Genomic DNA, 17,729 nt, shown 5'->3' with positions numbered 1-17,729 from the left:
GGAATCAACGTCCCAATGGAAAAGTGGCAAATTACTACAGCCCTTCAAAACTCCACTCCAAACGCTTATAGCTTCTTTGGGAAGGGGCCAATTTCTGGAATTGACTTCAACTGTGGGGACATGTTACTTTCAGGTTTTTTAAAAAGGTAAACGACCCCTGGACAGTTAAGTCCAATCAAAGGCAACTATAGAGTTGCAGAGCTCATCTCACTTTCAGGCCTAGGGAGCCAGCATTTGTCCACAGACACCTTTCCAGGTCATGTGGCCAGCATGTCTAAACCACTTCTGGTACAATGGGACACCATGACGGAAACCAGAGCACACGGAAATGCCGTTTACCTTCCCGCTGCAGCAATACCTATTTATTTACTTGCACTGGGATGCTTTCGAACTGCTAGGTTTGCAAGAGCTGGGACCGAGGAACAGGAGCTCACCCCATCGCAGGGATTTGTACCGCTGACCTTCCGATAAGCAAGCCCAAAAGGCTCAGTGGTTTAGACCAAAGAGCTACCTACGTCCCTAAGCAAGGTGTATGTGTGTGTGTGTGTGTGTGTACACACACACACACACACACACACACACACACAGTGTCATACCTGGTGTTGCGTTAGGTTCATGTTGCATCTTTTCAGCTTGCAAACGCGGCAAACCCGAAGTGTATACTTCCAGGTTCTGCTGCATGCAGAAACGTTCTGCGTGCTTCACACATGCGCAGAAGCGCCACTCTAGTTGCGGACTTTTCGGGATGCAAACGGCAGCCAGGAACGGATCATGTCCGCAACCAGAGGTACCACTGTCTAACTGTATATGAATGATTCAGCACATGCATAAATCAGGGTCTACAACAATATACTTAATAAAGGAAGCAAAACCACATAACTCTTCCAGCATTTAAGTGGGAAATCTCTCTGGGCTGCATCCAAAGAAGACCTTTCATTAATTCAAAGAGCTCTGGCTGCCCAAAGGAGCCTTCCCTCCCTCTCCTCCTACAACCTTCTCAAATCTGCTCCAGGGGCCTGAGAAGAACCCCAAATATAAATTAAGAGGTAAACTAGATACTGCCCTCTGTTTCTACGCATGCTGTTTTTCTAATAAGTTATTGTTTAGCTTTTAAAAGAATCACTTAAAAGCACCACAACACTCATTCATAAAGACCACTGAACCTGAAAGCAAAACTTTATAATTAGTTCATAATTAAAAGGTTTCATTCCTTGCCACGTCAGAGTTGAATGCCAAAACAAAACAAAACCACCCCCACCTGCTTGCATTTGTTAAGCATCTGTCCTCCCCATCAAATTCCAATTTCTTTTAAAGGGGAAAAAATACAGGAGGAAAAAAATTCCCTGTATTAGGGAGCTCCCAGAAGACAGTCTCGTTCTAAAAAGGTAAAGGACCCCTGGACGGTTAGGTCCAGTCAAAGGAAACTATGGGATTGCAGCGCTTATCTCGTTTTTCAGGCCGAGGGAGCTGGCTTTTGTCCACAGACAGTTTTCCAGGTTATGTGGCCAGCATGACTAAACTGCTTCTGGTGCAACAGGACACTGTGACGAGCGCCAGAGTGCACAGAAATACCGTTTACCTTCCCGCCGCAGCAGTACCTATTTATCTACCTGCACTGGCGTCCTTTCGAACTGCTGGGTTGGCAGGAGCTGGGACAGAGCAACAGGAACTCACCACTGTCAAGCGGATTCGAATCACTAACCTTCGGATCAGCCAGCCCAAGAGACTCAGTGGATTAGACCACAGAGTCACCCACATCCCACAGTCTAGTTCCATCAACACATGAAGATGTAACTACAGTGGGCACATTTGCACGCTCCACCAACTCGCACAGGGGCCAGGAGGGGAGTCCCCGTGCAAAATGGTCGGCGCCTGTACTGCATACACTGCATGTTATGAATGTTGGTCTCTAAGGTACTACTGGAAGGAATTTTTTTATTTTGTTAATATTAAATGCTATTATTAAAAGCAATTTTTAAAGTGAACATTTGTGTTACGGTATTTGAAACCTTATCCAATTTAAGCTTGTGCTACACACATTTCAGAGCAGCTACTTGGTTTGCTGGGGAGAACCAGCAAAAGTGTGCAAATGGTATCAAAAGGGTGGGCTGCGTGCCAGTGAGGGCAATAAAGGTAGAGGCAATGTGGTGGTTTTTTCACAGTGGAAGAGCGAGGGCTGGCTGCTTAGGGCACCCCTGTAGCGGCAGGCAACAAGCAAAAGCTACCAGTTTTTTCTGGTGGGTGGAGCCGATGCAGTTGGAGTTGAAGTATTAGGCTTTAACCAGGGAGGAGCTATCTAGGTTCAAATCCCCAATCAGACATAAAACTCACTTGAGTGGAACACTTATGTCTCAAGATAGTTGCAAGCAACTTTGCAAACGGGACTACACACAAAATACACTAGCCTACATCACAAACACATTGAGTTGTATGAGTAATTTATGAAACATGAGTCTAACCTGGAAGAAAACTTCTAGAATTCTTCCCAGGTCTAGTCACCTAGAAGCAATGCTTACTTGCCAAAAGGAACTAGCCAAGTGGTCATTTAGAAGCCTGGTTGCATACACAAAAGGTACAATAAATCAATGTAAGCGAGCTGAGCAACTCCTCTGAGAAAAGGACAGGATAAAGAGATACAACTGAGATATAAACAGACAGCGAGACTCGTCTCCCAGCCACTCCCACTCTCTTTCCCACGCATTCCCCAAGTGACTTACCAGATGGCGTAATATGGAATGCATAGGTAGAAACTGCATCTTGTATTTTATTTCGAAAACATCAAGAACTCTACTTCCCAACACTGAGTTACTACAGTACTTGATAAAACTGCCCAACGACACTGTTCTCTGAATGGCTTTGCAGCTCATAAAGGGATAAACACGATTCAAATGCATCTCATTTGTTATCTCAAAAGATAACAATTTCCAGCATACAGGAGAGAATAAAAGCAGACAGAGAGTGGTTAGAACACTTTCGACAATATTTTTATATTTAATGTCTCAAAAAATAAGGATGCCCTCGCCTGTTGACTATAAAACAAGCCTCTCTGGAAATGGCGTTCCACAAACAGGGTGCCACTACTGAAAAGGCCACCTCCCTAGCAACCACTTGTTTCATTTTACTTTAGGGCAAGAGGAACAGAACCCCTTTAGACGATTTCATGGAATAACAATGCTAGGAAATTGAAGAACAGGGCTGAAATCTATTGCCACGCTCAAAATGTTTACCCATAGCTACCCAAGAGCAACTGCCTCCAAGTGTTAGAAACTCAGGTGTACTGTGGTACCTTGGTTCTCAAACTTAATCCATTCCAGGAGTCCATTCGACTCCCGAAACCGTTCGAAAACCAAGGCGCGGCTTCCAATTGGCTGCACGAGCTTTCTGCACTCAAGCGGAAACCGCAGAAGCCGCGTCGGACGTTCGGCTTCCGAAAAACATTCGCAAACTGGAACACTTACTTCCAGGTTTGCGGCGTTCGGGAGCTGATTTGTTCAGGAACCAAGGTACCACTGTATAAGTTAGGTACCAAATGGCTCCTTAAACCTGAGCGCAGAGGGCTGACTTTTCGGTTCCTGAAATCCATTCTGATTGCGCGGATAAAATACCATGGATAGGAATTCTACTGGATATTTTGCTAGTGTGTGAAAACAGCCAGGATCCAAGGATCCGTAGGCATGCACCACCAAATGCTGGAGATGTCAAGTGCTATCCTGGCGTCTGGCTGACAGCTAGGTGCATAATGCTCATGGCGCCTGAAGAATTTTGAACTCTGCTACCACCCCCACCTTCCCTTCCCACCGACCTCTAAAGTTAAGCAAGAGCACATACATGTTTTTCCATCTGTCCAGAGTCAGAATAGCGCTTGATAGTCTTCCCAGCTATGGAACTGCATCCCCACCCTCCAGAAAAGGAAAGGAAAGAAAAAAAGACTCACTCTAGAGTCCTACCACAGATTTCTTCCAGAAAAGAGTATTATTTGAACCCTTTTGTGGTATTTTACTGCTTTAGATTTTAATCTGTTTTGTTTTACATGTTAATACATCCTGAGCCATTGTGGTAAGGCAGAAAAAAAATATGTAATTTAAAAGCATTCTTTAAAAGATATGCTTTTGAAATGCTTAAGTTATACAAAGTATTGCCGTTTTTGCAAAAGAGTACAGTGGTACCTCGGGTTACATACGCTTCAGGTTACAGACTCCGCTAACCCAGAAATATTACCTTGGGTTAAGAACTTTGCTTCAGGATGAGAACAGAAATCGTGCTCCGGCAGCACGGCAGCAGCAGGAGGCCCCATTAGCTAAAGTGGTGCTTCAAGTTAAGAACAGTTTCAAGTTAAGAACGGACCTCCAGAACGAATTAAGTACTTAACCCGAGGTACCACTGTACTTCTGCAGTGAACAAAAAAAATTGTATAAACCATGATTTTAAAAGAGGGATAGGTTTGATTCAAGTATGCAGTAGCATGGTCCTTCAAGCATCAGAAAAGGAGGGGGGAATTGGGAAAAGTTAACAGATTTAAGGCTAAGTATTTATATATGAGCCAATATAAATATTTACTTCCATCTAAAAAGATGTCGCTATTGAGCAGATTTTAGCTTAAAAGAAGGCAAAGGCACGGTAGAGTTAAAGTTTATCTAGGAGATAAATATATGGAAGCTTATCATGAGCTAGGAAAAATATTCTAACTGCCAGGCACCCATCATCCTGTTTGTTCAATATAATCCTAAGCGTGTTTACTCAAAAAAAGTTGTACTGAGTTCAATTGGGCTTATCCTAAGTAAGTATGCATAGATTTACAGCCTTTAGCAGCCAGGTAAACTCTCCACACAGGGGTTTGCACATTTTGTGTTGTACTTTTGTACTGTTTTATTGTTGTTAGCCGCCCTGAGCCCGGCTTCGGCTGGGGAGGGCGGGATATTAAAAAATATATATTATTATTATTATTCTGAAGAGAGGTTTAAAAAATCCAAGTCACCTTTTGCTAACCACTACAATTTAATCTAGATCAGGTATTCCCAAACTCAGCCCTCCAGATGTTTTGGGACTGCAACTCCCATCATCCCTAGCTAACAGGAGCAGTGGTCAGGGATGATGGGAATTGTAGTCCCAAAATATCTGGAGGGCCGAGTTTGGGGATGCCTGATCTAGATCCTACATCTATGCACAGGCACCAAGTTAAGATTCAAAAACTGATAAAGGAAAAAACAATCTTGCTCCTAGGATGATGCAAACATGCTTTTTACCATACACACCAATTCAGGGATATTTCTTGCATCTTCTACCCCACAAGTATACAATTTTTTAGGTTTCATTCACTTAAGCATTTTTTTAAAAAAAATTATATTCTCCCTAACATAGAAGGAAGAAACCCTTGTGATTTAATGTTGAACTGTTGTATACTAGGATTTGCCCAATGTAGACAAAAAGATTTGCAAGTTAATGAGCAGACATTTCAGTGCCGTTCTTGTTCTATCACCCATCTTCAGAATGTTAAAAGTACTGTACAGTAAATAACACAGCATTGCAATTGTCTTTAGAGGATCACAGAGAACTGCAATTAAGCTTTGTAGTCTTGAAGATACATTATGGAAATGCATTGCATCATCAGACCTCTCAAGGGGTTTGCCGAGATTACGACAACAAGAATGTGTCAACCCCTCTGTAATCAAAGGCAGCATTTCCATTACTTTATTGACACCCCTATACAGTCACACCTGGGTTTTTTAACAACTTAGCTCCCAAACGTTTTGGTTCCCGAATGCCGCAAACCCGGAAGTGACTGTTCCGGTTTGCGAACTATTTTTGAAAGCCGAACATCCAGTGGGGCTTCTGCGACTTCCGAGCTTCCTGCAGCCAATCAGAAGCCGCACTTTGGTTTCCGAATGTTTTGGAAGTCAAACGGACTTCCAGAACAGATTCCATTCGACTTCCAAGGTATGACTGTACATACATCTCAGGCATAGATATTCCTATATTACAGACCAGTAAGTATATGAATAGGTAAAAGGTAAAGGTAAATATAAATAAATATGTGACACTTCTTTGGTCCATTTTGAAAGGATGCAGATTAAAAATATCACAATCAGGATTTTTTGGCTTCTAAAAAGTCAAGACTGATTCCATGGTTGATTGGGGGTGGTGGCAAACACTAAAAAAAACAGTATGTCACAGACTGAACGTAAAATCTACTGTATGGAAAATGTGCTCTGGTCACTGTACTATGACCCTTCTCTAATTCTAAAAGTGAATCAACATGAGTATTACACAAAAACAGTGATCTTTTTAAGGATTCCATCCATATAATGGACCAGTTTGGACATTTCATCCCTGGCTTAATAAACCACAGTGTCTTGCCTGCATCTTCCAAAGCAACTACTCTATTCTGAACTTAAAAATGGAAAGCATAATGCTGGTGGTCAACAAAAGTGTAAAGACTTTCTCAAGGCAAATCTTTAAAAATGTAGTATAAACACTGACAATTGGGAAACTCAGGCCTGCGAATGCTCCAATTAGAGAACAGCCTTTACCAAAGGTGTCGTGGACTTTGAAGACGCTTGGAACTCAGAACGAAAGGGAGAAATGTGCTAAGAGGAAGGAACGCTTGGCAAAGCCTCACCATGATTAACTCCCATCAAGAAGCCTATTTCCCCACTGTGGAAGGACGTGTGGATCCAGAATTGGCCTCCACAGTCACTTACGGACTCACTGTTAAAACCGTGTTCAGGAAGACAATCTGACTCGACTATGAGTGATCGCCAAAGAAAGAAGAAAGAAGACATTCCCCACTCTCCTTCATGCATTTCTTTCAGGATTTCAGCCCTGGTCTTTTCAAACCACACTTTTCTATTATTCCCGAATTGGGTGGTTGTGGTTTAATTGTGGTTGTGAACTGGAATCAACACCAATATTAAAACCACAGTTTCCCTGTTCTGAACATAACAGAAACTATGGTTTAAGGAGACCAGGATCAAAGCACCAAAGTCAGTAGGGAGGAAAACAAAAGCCCAGGACTCATTCAGAGCTAAATGAACTAGGGTTAGCGAAGCCAGGAATATTAAGTCTTGCCCAACCCAACAAAACCATATCTATCACCATTAGAACCTCAGACTTATAAAATATTACACTATAAGATGCAGAAAGAACACACAGGAAATCTACTTTCTATATTGGTTTGTTATGGGTATATAAGTTTTCATTTCAGGGTTCTACCATTCTTTCCTGACATGATGACCACGCGCGACTGAAGAGTAACAAATAGTTTCTGAGATTTTTCAAGTAGGAAGTGGGTTCCCAGCTCGTTTTCTTTCTGAAACCTTACAAGCATGGATATGAAACCATATGCAAAACAGAAGCCGCCACCATCTATTATTGTTTGGACCCAAAACTTCAGCTGCCACTTCACTCATCATACATGACCACATCATGTACCACACATGGAGACTCTTGAACAGTAAGCAGCAGCAGGCTGCTTTCAATGTAGTAAATCATCATTTATTTTTAAATACATTTTAATGAGATGGGTGAACTGGGCTATTTAAGCATCAACAAGCAGACAGTTGTCAGGTGCTCCATAGGTAGCTTCCTGGGCTTACAGGAAGTCCAGCTGAGGATGCTATGGGTTTCTCAAGAAAACCTTCTAAAACACCAGTTTCTCAGCTTGCAAGACCAGGCAAATTACACAATTAATAAAGCTTGCAACCTGCAGCCTCCTTCGTTTGTACAGCAACCAGGTGATTAAAAAGCCAGCGCTTCTATTTTTATTCACCATTGTAATACCACTGTATCATGTTTGGTGCAAAAGGCACTGAGCTTGTTACCACTGAAGTTAGTCCAACGAAAAGTGGCATTAACAATCCAGTGGTCATCCATGTACCACCTGGATGCCCTTCTCAAGTTCCCCTGCCCTTAGAGAGGAGAACCAAGTCCCTTTGGGCAACCTGTCAGGAGCCAGGTTCAAAGTGCTATGATTGGCAGGAGCCAGATTCGAAGTGCTAGGTTGGCAGGAGCTGGGACTACGGGAGCTCACCCCGTTGTGGGAATTCAACCTTCTGATCGGCAAGCCCAAGAGGCTCAGTGGTTTGATAACCGATAGTGGGAAAGTGGGCGTTATGCATGTGCTTTTAAATGACACCCAAAGCAAAATTTCAGAATAACATGCCAAGGAACATGTTAGCTTACACCACACTTGACTTCCTACCCCCACAATGTTCAGCTTGAAGCTCCATACTGCAACCCCAGAAAGGAGGGGGGATAAAATCTGATAAAACCCAACGTGCACGTTTTATTAGCTGCATTTGATACCCAAGCATTTTGTTGTGAATGGATACAAAATTGTTTGCCTACTGAAAATTCCACTTCACCATTTTTCATCCTGTGTTTGTATTTTTCCTATGCTCCATTCATCACCACAAGGCGTATTTTTTTACTTAACACTAAGTACTTTTCTATTACTTCTTCCTTCCATTTCCTGAATTAGAAGACTCCAAAGCCTAAGCTCCCACAGTCTGCACTAAGGTAGCAATCTCTGAACTGAAGAATGGAAGTGTAATTAGTGGGCTCCATTTGGTTAACGTACCCTTAGCCAGTTACATTAGAATAATTTTCACAAAACACCTTAATAACCTCTAGCTTCTCTGTAGCTCATTCACATTATTTTGAAGCATACAGGAAGAAGCTATATTGCTTTTATTATTTGTTTTGTGTTTAAAGTATCAACTGTAGCCCACTCTTCATTGTGAAGAACAGGTCCCAAAGCCACAAAAACATTAAAACGTAATCTTAACAAAACAAAAGACAAAATAATGACAAAACATCGCAAATATTTTTATCGCAGCAGATTTAACACAGTAGCAAACCATCCAGAAGGCCAGGGCAAATATACAGGTCTGCAGCTAGTGACAAAAGTCAATGCCAGCTTTATTTGGGAGAAAAGGGAACTTCATAAATGGGGGGCTTCTACTGAGAATGTATTATAGGATCATAGAATTGTAGAATTGGAAGGAACCATGAGTGTCATTCTAGTCCAACTCCCTGCAATACAGGATTCTTTTGCCCAACGTGGGACTAGAACCCATGATCCCTGATTAGATTAGGAGTCTCATGTTCTACTGACTGAGCTATCTATTTTGTAGTACCTAACTGCAGAGCTGTGGGTTCGGCGGTTTGAACCCCTGTGACGGGGTGAGCTCCCGTTGCTCAGTCCCTGCTCCTGCCAACCTAGCAGTTCGAAAGCACATCAAAGTGCAAGTAGATAAATAGGTACCGCTCTAGCGGGAAGTTAAACGGTGTTTCCGTGTGCTGCTCTGGTTCGCCATAAGTTGCTCAGTCATGCTGGCCACATGACCCGGAAGCTGTACGCCGGCTCCCTCAGCCAGTAAAGCAAGATGAGCGCCACAACCCCAGAGTCGGTCATGACTGGACCTAATGGTCAGGGGTCCCTTTACCTTTTAACTACAGAGCATATTACAGGTCTTTGTGGCATTCATTTAGCTATTCATGGTTAGGAGAAAAGGGTGGGGGGATAAAATAAAATATTATAATAATAATAATAATAATAATAATAATAATAATAATAATGGTGTCATCTCATAGGCACATGTATGCAAACTATGCAGAAGTAATCCATCCCCAAAAAATAATCAAGTAGTGCAGAGCCAAATTCTTAAGAGAAAGTACAAAGCACAGTGCATACTTTTGAGAAACTGGTCTGGCTTATTTCCCAAGAGCAAGTGACCTCACCAATAGTGGCTCACCAGTAAAGAATAGGATTTCTTTCCCATGTTCAGCAAAATGATGTGAAGTCACAAATGACTCTCTCTTTTTACTACAGGGACACAAAGGATAAAGTAGTTGTTCGGCAGTGGCCAAGGCTTCCTTAAACCATATTTACTGAAGTAACAATGGATTTATCTTGGCGAGGGAAATTATTTTCACAGGCCTCAGATTATTTTCACATCAGCATGTAAGCCATCCCCTATTACATCACTCCTGTATGGGCCAGAACTTAGGCAATATGCATAATTTACATGTAGCTTTGGAAAGCTGAAATATGAATCAAACAAAAGATGCCTTCACTATGAATTAATTCTCACAAGGCTTCTAGAAAGCAGCAGTCATGAGAACCTAGGAGAGTCATCCCTGATTCAAACGGCACATTTCCTGTTATAGCTCAAACCTAACATGCCAATTACTTTCTAATCATTAGCGTGTGCTGGGGTCTCTGAACGCACATGAGAAATATTTACAGCAGCTGGTTTTTGGAATGACACATTTTCTCTGTAGGGCTCGATTTTTATTTCCGCGCTTTAAAAGAGAGCGCGCAATCAATCATCGTTCCCTCAATTGTCTTTTTGCAGAGCACGCCTTGCCATCATTGTCAAACTATACCCTCCAAATTTATAGCCACTGAAGCAAACACACACACATACCCCCACTAGCTCAGAGTACTTGATTTGCTAATCACCCAAAATAAATTGAGCCTAACTCACAAAGGAAGAATTAGAATCTCTCCAGTGTACACAGCAGAGGTGCAGTTTGACGCTCATCTATACCAAACAGAAAAGTTTAAGTGCTACCACATTTCCACTCACCCTTTGGGTATGAAAGTGCTAAGCAGCATACAACCACAGAAGGGCCAACTGGGGGGCAGGGGAGGCTCAGGAACTGCCAAGAGTTTTTAGGCAATTCAAAAGAAGCTCTTCATGCTTGTAAACATGATGGCTGCATTCAGACATAGGGTTTATTGTGTTAGCTTTCTTGGTTATAAAGCTAGAACATCCATCCCCGTTTCTCACGTTGCTTCTACACCTCAGCAACTGCTGAGTTATGGAACCGTGGCTTCTTGATCAACATAGTGCCATGTCGCCTGCAATTTTAAATGGCAGGGAAGAACTGTGTGCTGGGATCCTGCCCCAAATTTCATCACACGAGCACACTGGAAAATTGCAATCCAAATGGTTTTCCGAATGAATGGTTGTTGTTTTTCCTGTGAACAACATGGAAATGAGCACAAATCTTCCACTAGATTTCCAGAAGTGGCTCGACGCAGCCTTTATGGGCAGATAGTTGTCAAGTGTCCTCTGCCTCTCAATGAAACCAAAGACCCCAAAAACAGGAATGGGCAATAGCACAATACAGAACTTAGGGTCATGGAAAGGGCCGCACTGAGATATATGATGAAGGGAGGAGAAAACAGTAGTCAGCTGATGGTTTTTTGTGGCCATCAGGCATCAAAAGGACAGAGTATAATGTTCTTACAAGTGCCCCAGTAGATTGCTAGCACTTTTTCATTTTATAATTGTAATTAACGAATTAATGTCCCGCCAAGAATGAATCATTCTGCTATAAAACACTTCACAGAGTTGAACAAAACACAGAAGTTCATGTAGCCTTTTATGCACGAATGTGCATTCAGCCCACACAAATAAGCACAGATTTTTTAGACTGTTGTGATTCATAAGCAAACTAACAAGTATGGTCAAGGTATTCTACACCAGAGGTACTTGCACTGCTTAAGCTGTTGGCAATAGTTTTGTCAAGCACAGTTAGGTGCCTATAATCTTATTTAAAGGTACTCCATAGAGAATTGCTAAGCTGGTGTTGCATTGTTCACAAGTTTCATTCCCATATTGGTGATTGCAAAATTCAGATCATCTTGGAGCACGTCAATAGAGAGTTTCTTAGCAAAAGAGGCAGATAGAAGCAAACAAACAACCACAACCACAGGCAATGTCTCTGCCAAGTCCAAATCATTTAGCTAATTTTATACAGCTAATTTCGTACTACCATCCAGTGCTAATTCAACATGCCCAACATTAGAACAAAATAGATGTGAAACAGCCTATTGTCTCTTAAGGATCAGGCAGACTACACAATATAAACACAGGAAAGAACATGCACACAGCAGAACATTTCAGCTCCTCATTCTCCAATGAGAGAATGAACACCAGTGGGCAAGTCTGTACATGCCATTTAGCTGACAATCAGTTGACCTCAACTCAGGGAAGAGGGGTTCCTCTTTGACATTCTAACAATACCCTGCTTTCTAGACAAATTTTATCTTATCCCAAATAGCTTTATTCATTGTACTTCTGCCAGACATAACTATTTGCTGCACAAAAGACGTCAAACTTCTGTGGGAGGTTCACAACTATTGCTTTCCTTTAAACTCTAAATGTTCGATTTTTTAAATAGCTTTGAAACAACGACATTTTACTTGCTTAACCCAGAGGGTTGCTGGGGCAGCAATGTAATCTGTTATTTCATTTTCATAATCATTTAAAAAAATACTCTCTAAGTTTCTCTCCCCACCCCCACCAAGACACATTTGTAAACAGATGTGAGGGCTGGTTCATCTTTGGCCTTCCAGATGTTGCTGACTACAACTCCCATCATTCTTGGCCATGCTGGCTGAGGTTGATGGGATTTGAAAAACATCTGGAGGGCCACAGATTCTCCTATTCACGTGTACCAATAAACTGCGTCCTAGTGTATCTCTTTGACGTCAACAATGACATCAATGGTAAGGCTGGCCTTGAACATCTCATACACATGCCTTAGCATGAACTGAGACACATACTTTTAAAGATTTACTACATAGCTTCCTTTGCCAATATCTGGGGAGAAGTTCCTATAAAAGAGAAAACCTTAGACCTTAACACTAACTATTTGCACATGGTTGCTTCACTTCTCTTTCATATCTTAGGGCAATAGCCAATCTACCAAAACTAATTGATGCTAAGGAGACAGTTGGACATATTCATGGACAAAGGCTTTTAAAAATAACTTCTAAGTTTTCTATACGAAACAAGAATACTTAAGCTATTGTGCAGTCCCAATAAACCAGGAAGCAAAAAGTTATACACAGTATCATTAAGACAAAACAAAGAAAGGCAACTTTAATATTCTTCTGATTTTCATGCATAGTTCAATACATAAGAAGTTGTAGTTGCTTCACTATGTCCCCTATTTTCAGCTCAACTGATATTTATCATATCAAGACAAAGGTCCCAGAATTGAAATTATCAGTAGCACAGCAACTGCAGTGTCAAACAGATCAGGGAATACCCTGAAAGATTCAAGTACAGGTTTACTGCCAGCTAAATTCTGTAAGAATCAATCAATTTGGTCACAGGGCTTTAACTCCAAGGACTGGTCCCAAAGACAGCTTTGTAATACGACTTCATCTTGAAGATGCTTGTTACCTTAGGATGTCTTACCAGTTATTCAACTATTAACTATATTCCATCACTTTGGATATTGTCCAGTTCCCAAACCTGAGCAGTGATTGGATATTTAAGAAGAATCCCCATCCATGCAGCCAAATAGGTATTTTTTGCCATACCAAAAAAAAAAGCAACAGGATGTTGCATCACATAATGTCTTTGAAGCAAAAGTGGCACATGCACATTTGAGCTTACACCACTTTGATTCTATGTGTGTATGCAGCTTACCAAAACATTGTTATCTCTAGCAGAGGTATTCCACAATCACATTTCTCTCCATTGTATATACAGGCAATACACTACTGGCAATAATGAAGCCCTCTGTTTACATGATGTAGTCAGCCACCTTTTGTAAATATTATGGGACCCTGGAGTGATTACCTATTTTCATTCCACACTGGAATGGCACCCAAGCAATAAATAAATAAATAGTAAAACTATAATCAGCCAGCCTATAGTCAACTCATAAAACATTTTATTTAGCTCAAAGCATTGTCAAATTAATTGACTTATTTTCTACTTGTTTTATTTACAAGAGATTCTAAACTCACACAACTGAACTCCCTTCTAGGGGTAGCAGGAAGAGGACACACCCAATGTGATATATAAGCTTCACAAGCAAAGAAATTGCAGGGGGAAATATCATTATGAAACAGTTTCAAAGGGTCAGCCATAAATCAGCCTCAAACTTAGGCATGTTTTAAAGTCGTTGCATAGGACTAACTCCTTTTGTTTACAGCAAGATCAAAGCTACTTCATATCACTACCGTTCATCCAGCCAACAATCTCCTTACAAAATACAGCTTGTAGATCATTGTAAAACAAAAGAGAAATACCAAGGACACCACACATCAAAAGAAGGTGATTCCCACGTTGGAACCAGCATGTAAACAAAGAATGGGGAAACTGTGGCCCTCTAGATGCATCCCTGGCCATTTATCACACTGGACTGGGGCTGATGGGAGTTGCCAAGTCCACCAATATCAGTAGAGCCACAGGTCCCACAGGACACACAAAGACACATACTCTACTTTTTTCACTGAACATACACAAGATGGGGACCCACAACTGATCATGTGCTGAAACTCTATTGTGATAAGTTGGAAGACAGGCTTATTAGACTTGGGTGCACACCAAACAAGAAGCAAACCTCTTCCTATCTTTTCTTACAAACCTTCCTTAGGCTTGGGCTATCCTTTACTCATGTAAAATGTACAATGAAAAACTTAGTCATATGGGTGACTAAACATTACACAGCCATGAAATCTCAATATTGGTTTCCTTTATATAACAGACTTTGGGGGGAGGGGGGCTGTTATCTTCCCTTCACACCTAGCCTTTGAAAACAGCAACATCTCTCAGTATCCTACAATTGTTTCCTCTGTATGTGTGCGCTTCTCCCCAAATCATTTGCTCGTCAAACAGGTTATTCTATGAATTCTGATCTTCTGCTCTCCAGACATACAATAACATTCCCTGCTCTTTTTACCCTGATTCACCCCACCCCTTTGCATCCACACCCTCTTACAGAGTTAAAAGACACTGGAAGTAATGTGATGCCAGTCTCCACATCTTAACACGCCTTGGAAGGATTCATAACAAAGAAAGCTAGTGACATTCTCCCCACCAAAAAAAGCTATCTCAATAAAGGCAGGAACACCCCCAATTTCCCCACCATCACATATCAGCAGACTGACAGGGCCAAATGAATAAACAAGACTGGATGGTTGTGAAGGAGAATACAAGATTTAAAAGCTTCTTGGATCCTAATTTTGGGGCAGCAACAAGCTAACTTGGTGGGTTCTTCAGACCCCAAAAGGTTCATTGAGGGAGTAAACAGCAGAGCTTGACAGCTGTGTCACAAAGCCACCAGAGATTTACTTCCCCTTAACTTTTGTTTGCAAAGCAGGGTGGCCAGCCAGCATCAAGGCTGTGCAAGAGGAAAATGTGCATGTATTATGATTGTTAAAGGAAATGAAATTCTTGACACAAACCTTATAAACTTGACCATAGGTGCCATTTCCAACCACTTCCACCAGCTCAAAAATCCCAGCAGGGTCCTACACAATAAAGGTGTGGAGAAGGGAGGGGGGAGACGACAAGAGGGGGGAAAGCAGGGTTATATAGAGAAGAAATTACCACCGGCGCACCCACCCGCCCCCCAAAAACGCCACTGTCTGGAGGGGATTGTTTGGCTGTACAGCTGTTGCGCCCTGATTTTCCACGCACATGCCAATACATGCAAACAAAGGAAAGCAGCCCAAGACTGAACTCATCTCTCTCTCTCTCTCCCCTCCCCATAAGCTCCAAGGAACAAAACGGGGCGATGACAAACCAGCCAGCCGGCAGAAGGGCCCCTTCTCAGCCGCAGCAAGCATCCGCGACCAGCCCCCTTGCAAACCCCGGAGCTTCTTTCCCCCAGCAACGCAACCCCCCCAACTCTCCCTCCCTCCCTACCCCCACCCCGCTTTTCTCCCCCAACCCAGCTGCGAACAACAAAAGCCACGCCAGGGGAGACGTCTCCCGCTTTGTGTGGCCAGCGGGAGGCAGAAAAGACGAGCAAGGGAACGAGGGGTCGCCTGCCGCGCCCCGCTTAGCCAGCCAGCCCCCCACCCAAGCCAGCCCACCTCCAGCCGCACTCACCCGTAAGGAGGAGAGGTCTATCTCCCCCAGACTTTTCGCAGGAGAGTCGTTCGCCATTTTCCCCGTCGCTTCTATTAAATAATTCCTCTTTCTTTCTATTAACAAAAGACGGCAAGCACTGCTAGCACGCCAGGGTGAAGGAGAGGAGAAAGCGCCGCCCCTTCCTTCCTACCCCCCCCCACCCAAAAACCCCAATCTCCCTCTCTCTCTCTTTCTCCTTCCCCCCCCCTCCTCCCTCTCCTCCTTCACTCCAGGATAAAACTCTTCTTCATTGGAGGAGGGGTGCAGGGCGAGATGTGGGAGGAGGCAGCTCGGGTCCGCTTAGCTTTCCTTCCCAAGGAGGCTGGCGGAGGGGTTGCCGGTTCAATCGTCGTTTTATTAAAAAAAAAAAAAGGAGAGTCCCCCCCCCCCCTTTCAGCCTCTGGTGCGCGCGAAGGTCGGCTTTTTACGCCATGGTCGAGGAACCAGATGCGCCTCTCCTCGCGCGCGCGCGCGCGCTCCCTCCTCCTCAGCCAGCCACATCCAACATAGCGAGCCGGGAGCCGGCGGTGGGAAGGGAGGAAGGAAGGAAAAGAGGAGGAGGAGGAGGAGGGCAAGGAGGAGGTGGAGCAGCAGCAGCCCCGCTTCCTCAAGAACGCGCACACGCGCGCGCGCACAGAAGGGTTTGCCACCCACCCACCAACCAACCCACCCAAAGGCGCACGCGAACAATAAAAAGCGCCACCCGGACGCAGTTGCTTCCTCTGCCTTTCTCCTCCTCCTGCTGCTGCTGCCGCCGCCGGAGCGCAAAAAAAAGGGCACCGCGCGCCCCGGCGGGGAGAGCTTCCTCCGTGAGGCTTTGGAGGGAGGGAGACAAAGCGAGCCGAAGAGGTGTGGGAAAGGGATGCAAAAAAAATAGACTCCTCGGAGCCCGCGCCCCTTCTCTCCCTTTCCCCCCGACAGGAAAACCCAGCGGAAACGCAAACGCGCACCAAAGCACTTCTGGGTAAATTAGGGAGGAACGGCTGCGAGTTGGAGGAGGGGGTGGCAGTCGTCTGTTGCTCTCAGTCAAAGTCTGTCTGGGCCGTGGGGGGGGGGGATCTTTGTTCGGGCGAATATATCAATATGCGAGCAGGGGCGTGGCAGGGAACAATAGATTTGTTTTAAAGAAAAAGCTCGGCTCAAGTCAGGCCCCGAGCTGGGCCCTCGCCTCCCAGGAAAAAGCCAAAATATGTTTCCACACATCAGCCCTCCAGAACAATGCAAGCCTTTATGTATAGGGGAGAGGGGGGGTAGGAGAATCGATGGACAAGGGGACCCTCATGAATGGATGGCCACTGAGACACTTGTCAGGATTGGAAGGCTGGGAATTCTCAGGGATGCATTTGCGCAGGAAGGGCAGAAATCTTGGGCTGTTCAATCATAACATTCCCATCTCTGCTGCTAGATGGCCCTGACAGCATTTGGGCAATGGCTTAAAACCAGTTGTTGGTTTGATTCATCTTAGGAAGACCCAAAGACTTAAGTTATAATTCTGTGGAGAAGATAGGCTTCCCTGACAACCCGGTCTTCTGCTGTCTTCCTCCTATTAGTTGGAGATTGTACAGTGGTAGGGTTTGGGCCTTGTAACATCAGGCACTACAAATGGCGGACAGCAAGTTGCATAATCATGTAGGCACACTCAGTACTTAATACACCAATAATGCCATGGAGCCCATTCTGCTTCTGAAGCGCCTCCCGTTGGCATAACAAATGCTTAACTGGGCATTGCCAGGTAAGGTTGATAAAGGTCACTGTCTAAAAGAGAGATGCTCCAATCAAGTGTAGACAGTGTTGAGCCAAATGAACCAATAGTCTGACTACCTATAGGGCAGCTTCTCACTA

General features: G+C 43.6%; 1 protein-coding gene across 4 annotated transcripts in view; it reads right to left on the bottom strand.

Moving 5' to 3' along the window:
* The window catches only part of MAP4K4 (mitogen-activated protein kinase kinase kinase kinase 4), a 130,559-nt gene extending 114,023 nt beyond the window's left edge, over window positions 1–16,536 (bottom strand). For 2 of the 4 annotated variants that reach the window (XM_082218922.1, XM_082218923.1), the window contains exons 1-2: window positions 15,867–16,536; window positions 15,218–15,283 (exon numbers count right to left, since the gene is read on the bottom strand). In XM_082218922.1, coding sequence (XP_082075048.1) covers window positions 15,218–15,283; window positions 15,867–15,923 — 123 coding nt within the window. In that variant the 5' untranslated portion in view covers window positions 15,924–16,536. The remainder of the gene's footprint in view (window positions 1–15,217; window positions 15,284–15,866) is intronic. The other 2 variants (XM_082218924.1, XM_082218925.1) reach the window with 1 other exon arrangement.
* Between the last annotated feature and the right edge of the window lie 1,193 nt (window positions 16,537–17,729).

The sequence above is a fragment of the Podarcis vaucheri genome, assembly GCF_965113315.1.
Source record: "Podarcis vaucheri genome assembly, chromosome: 4".
In the NCBI taxonomy this organism is placed as follows: Eukaryota; Metazoa; Chordata; class Lepidosauria; order Squamata; family Lacertidae; genus Podarcis; species Podarcis vaucheri.
Note: the sequence above shows the minus strand (reverse complement) of the source record. Positions and strands in the feature narration are given on the sequence as shown.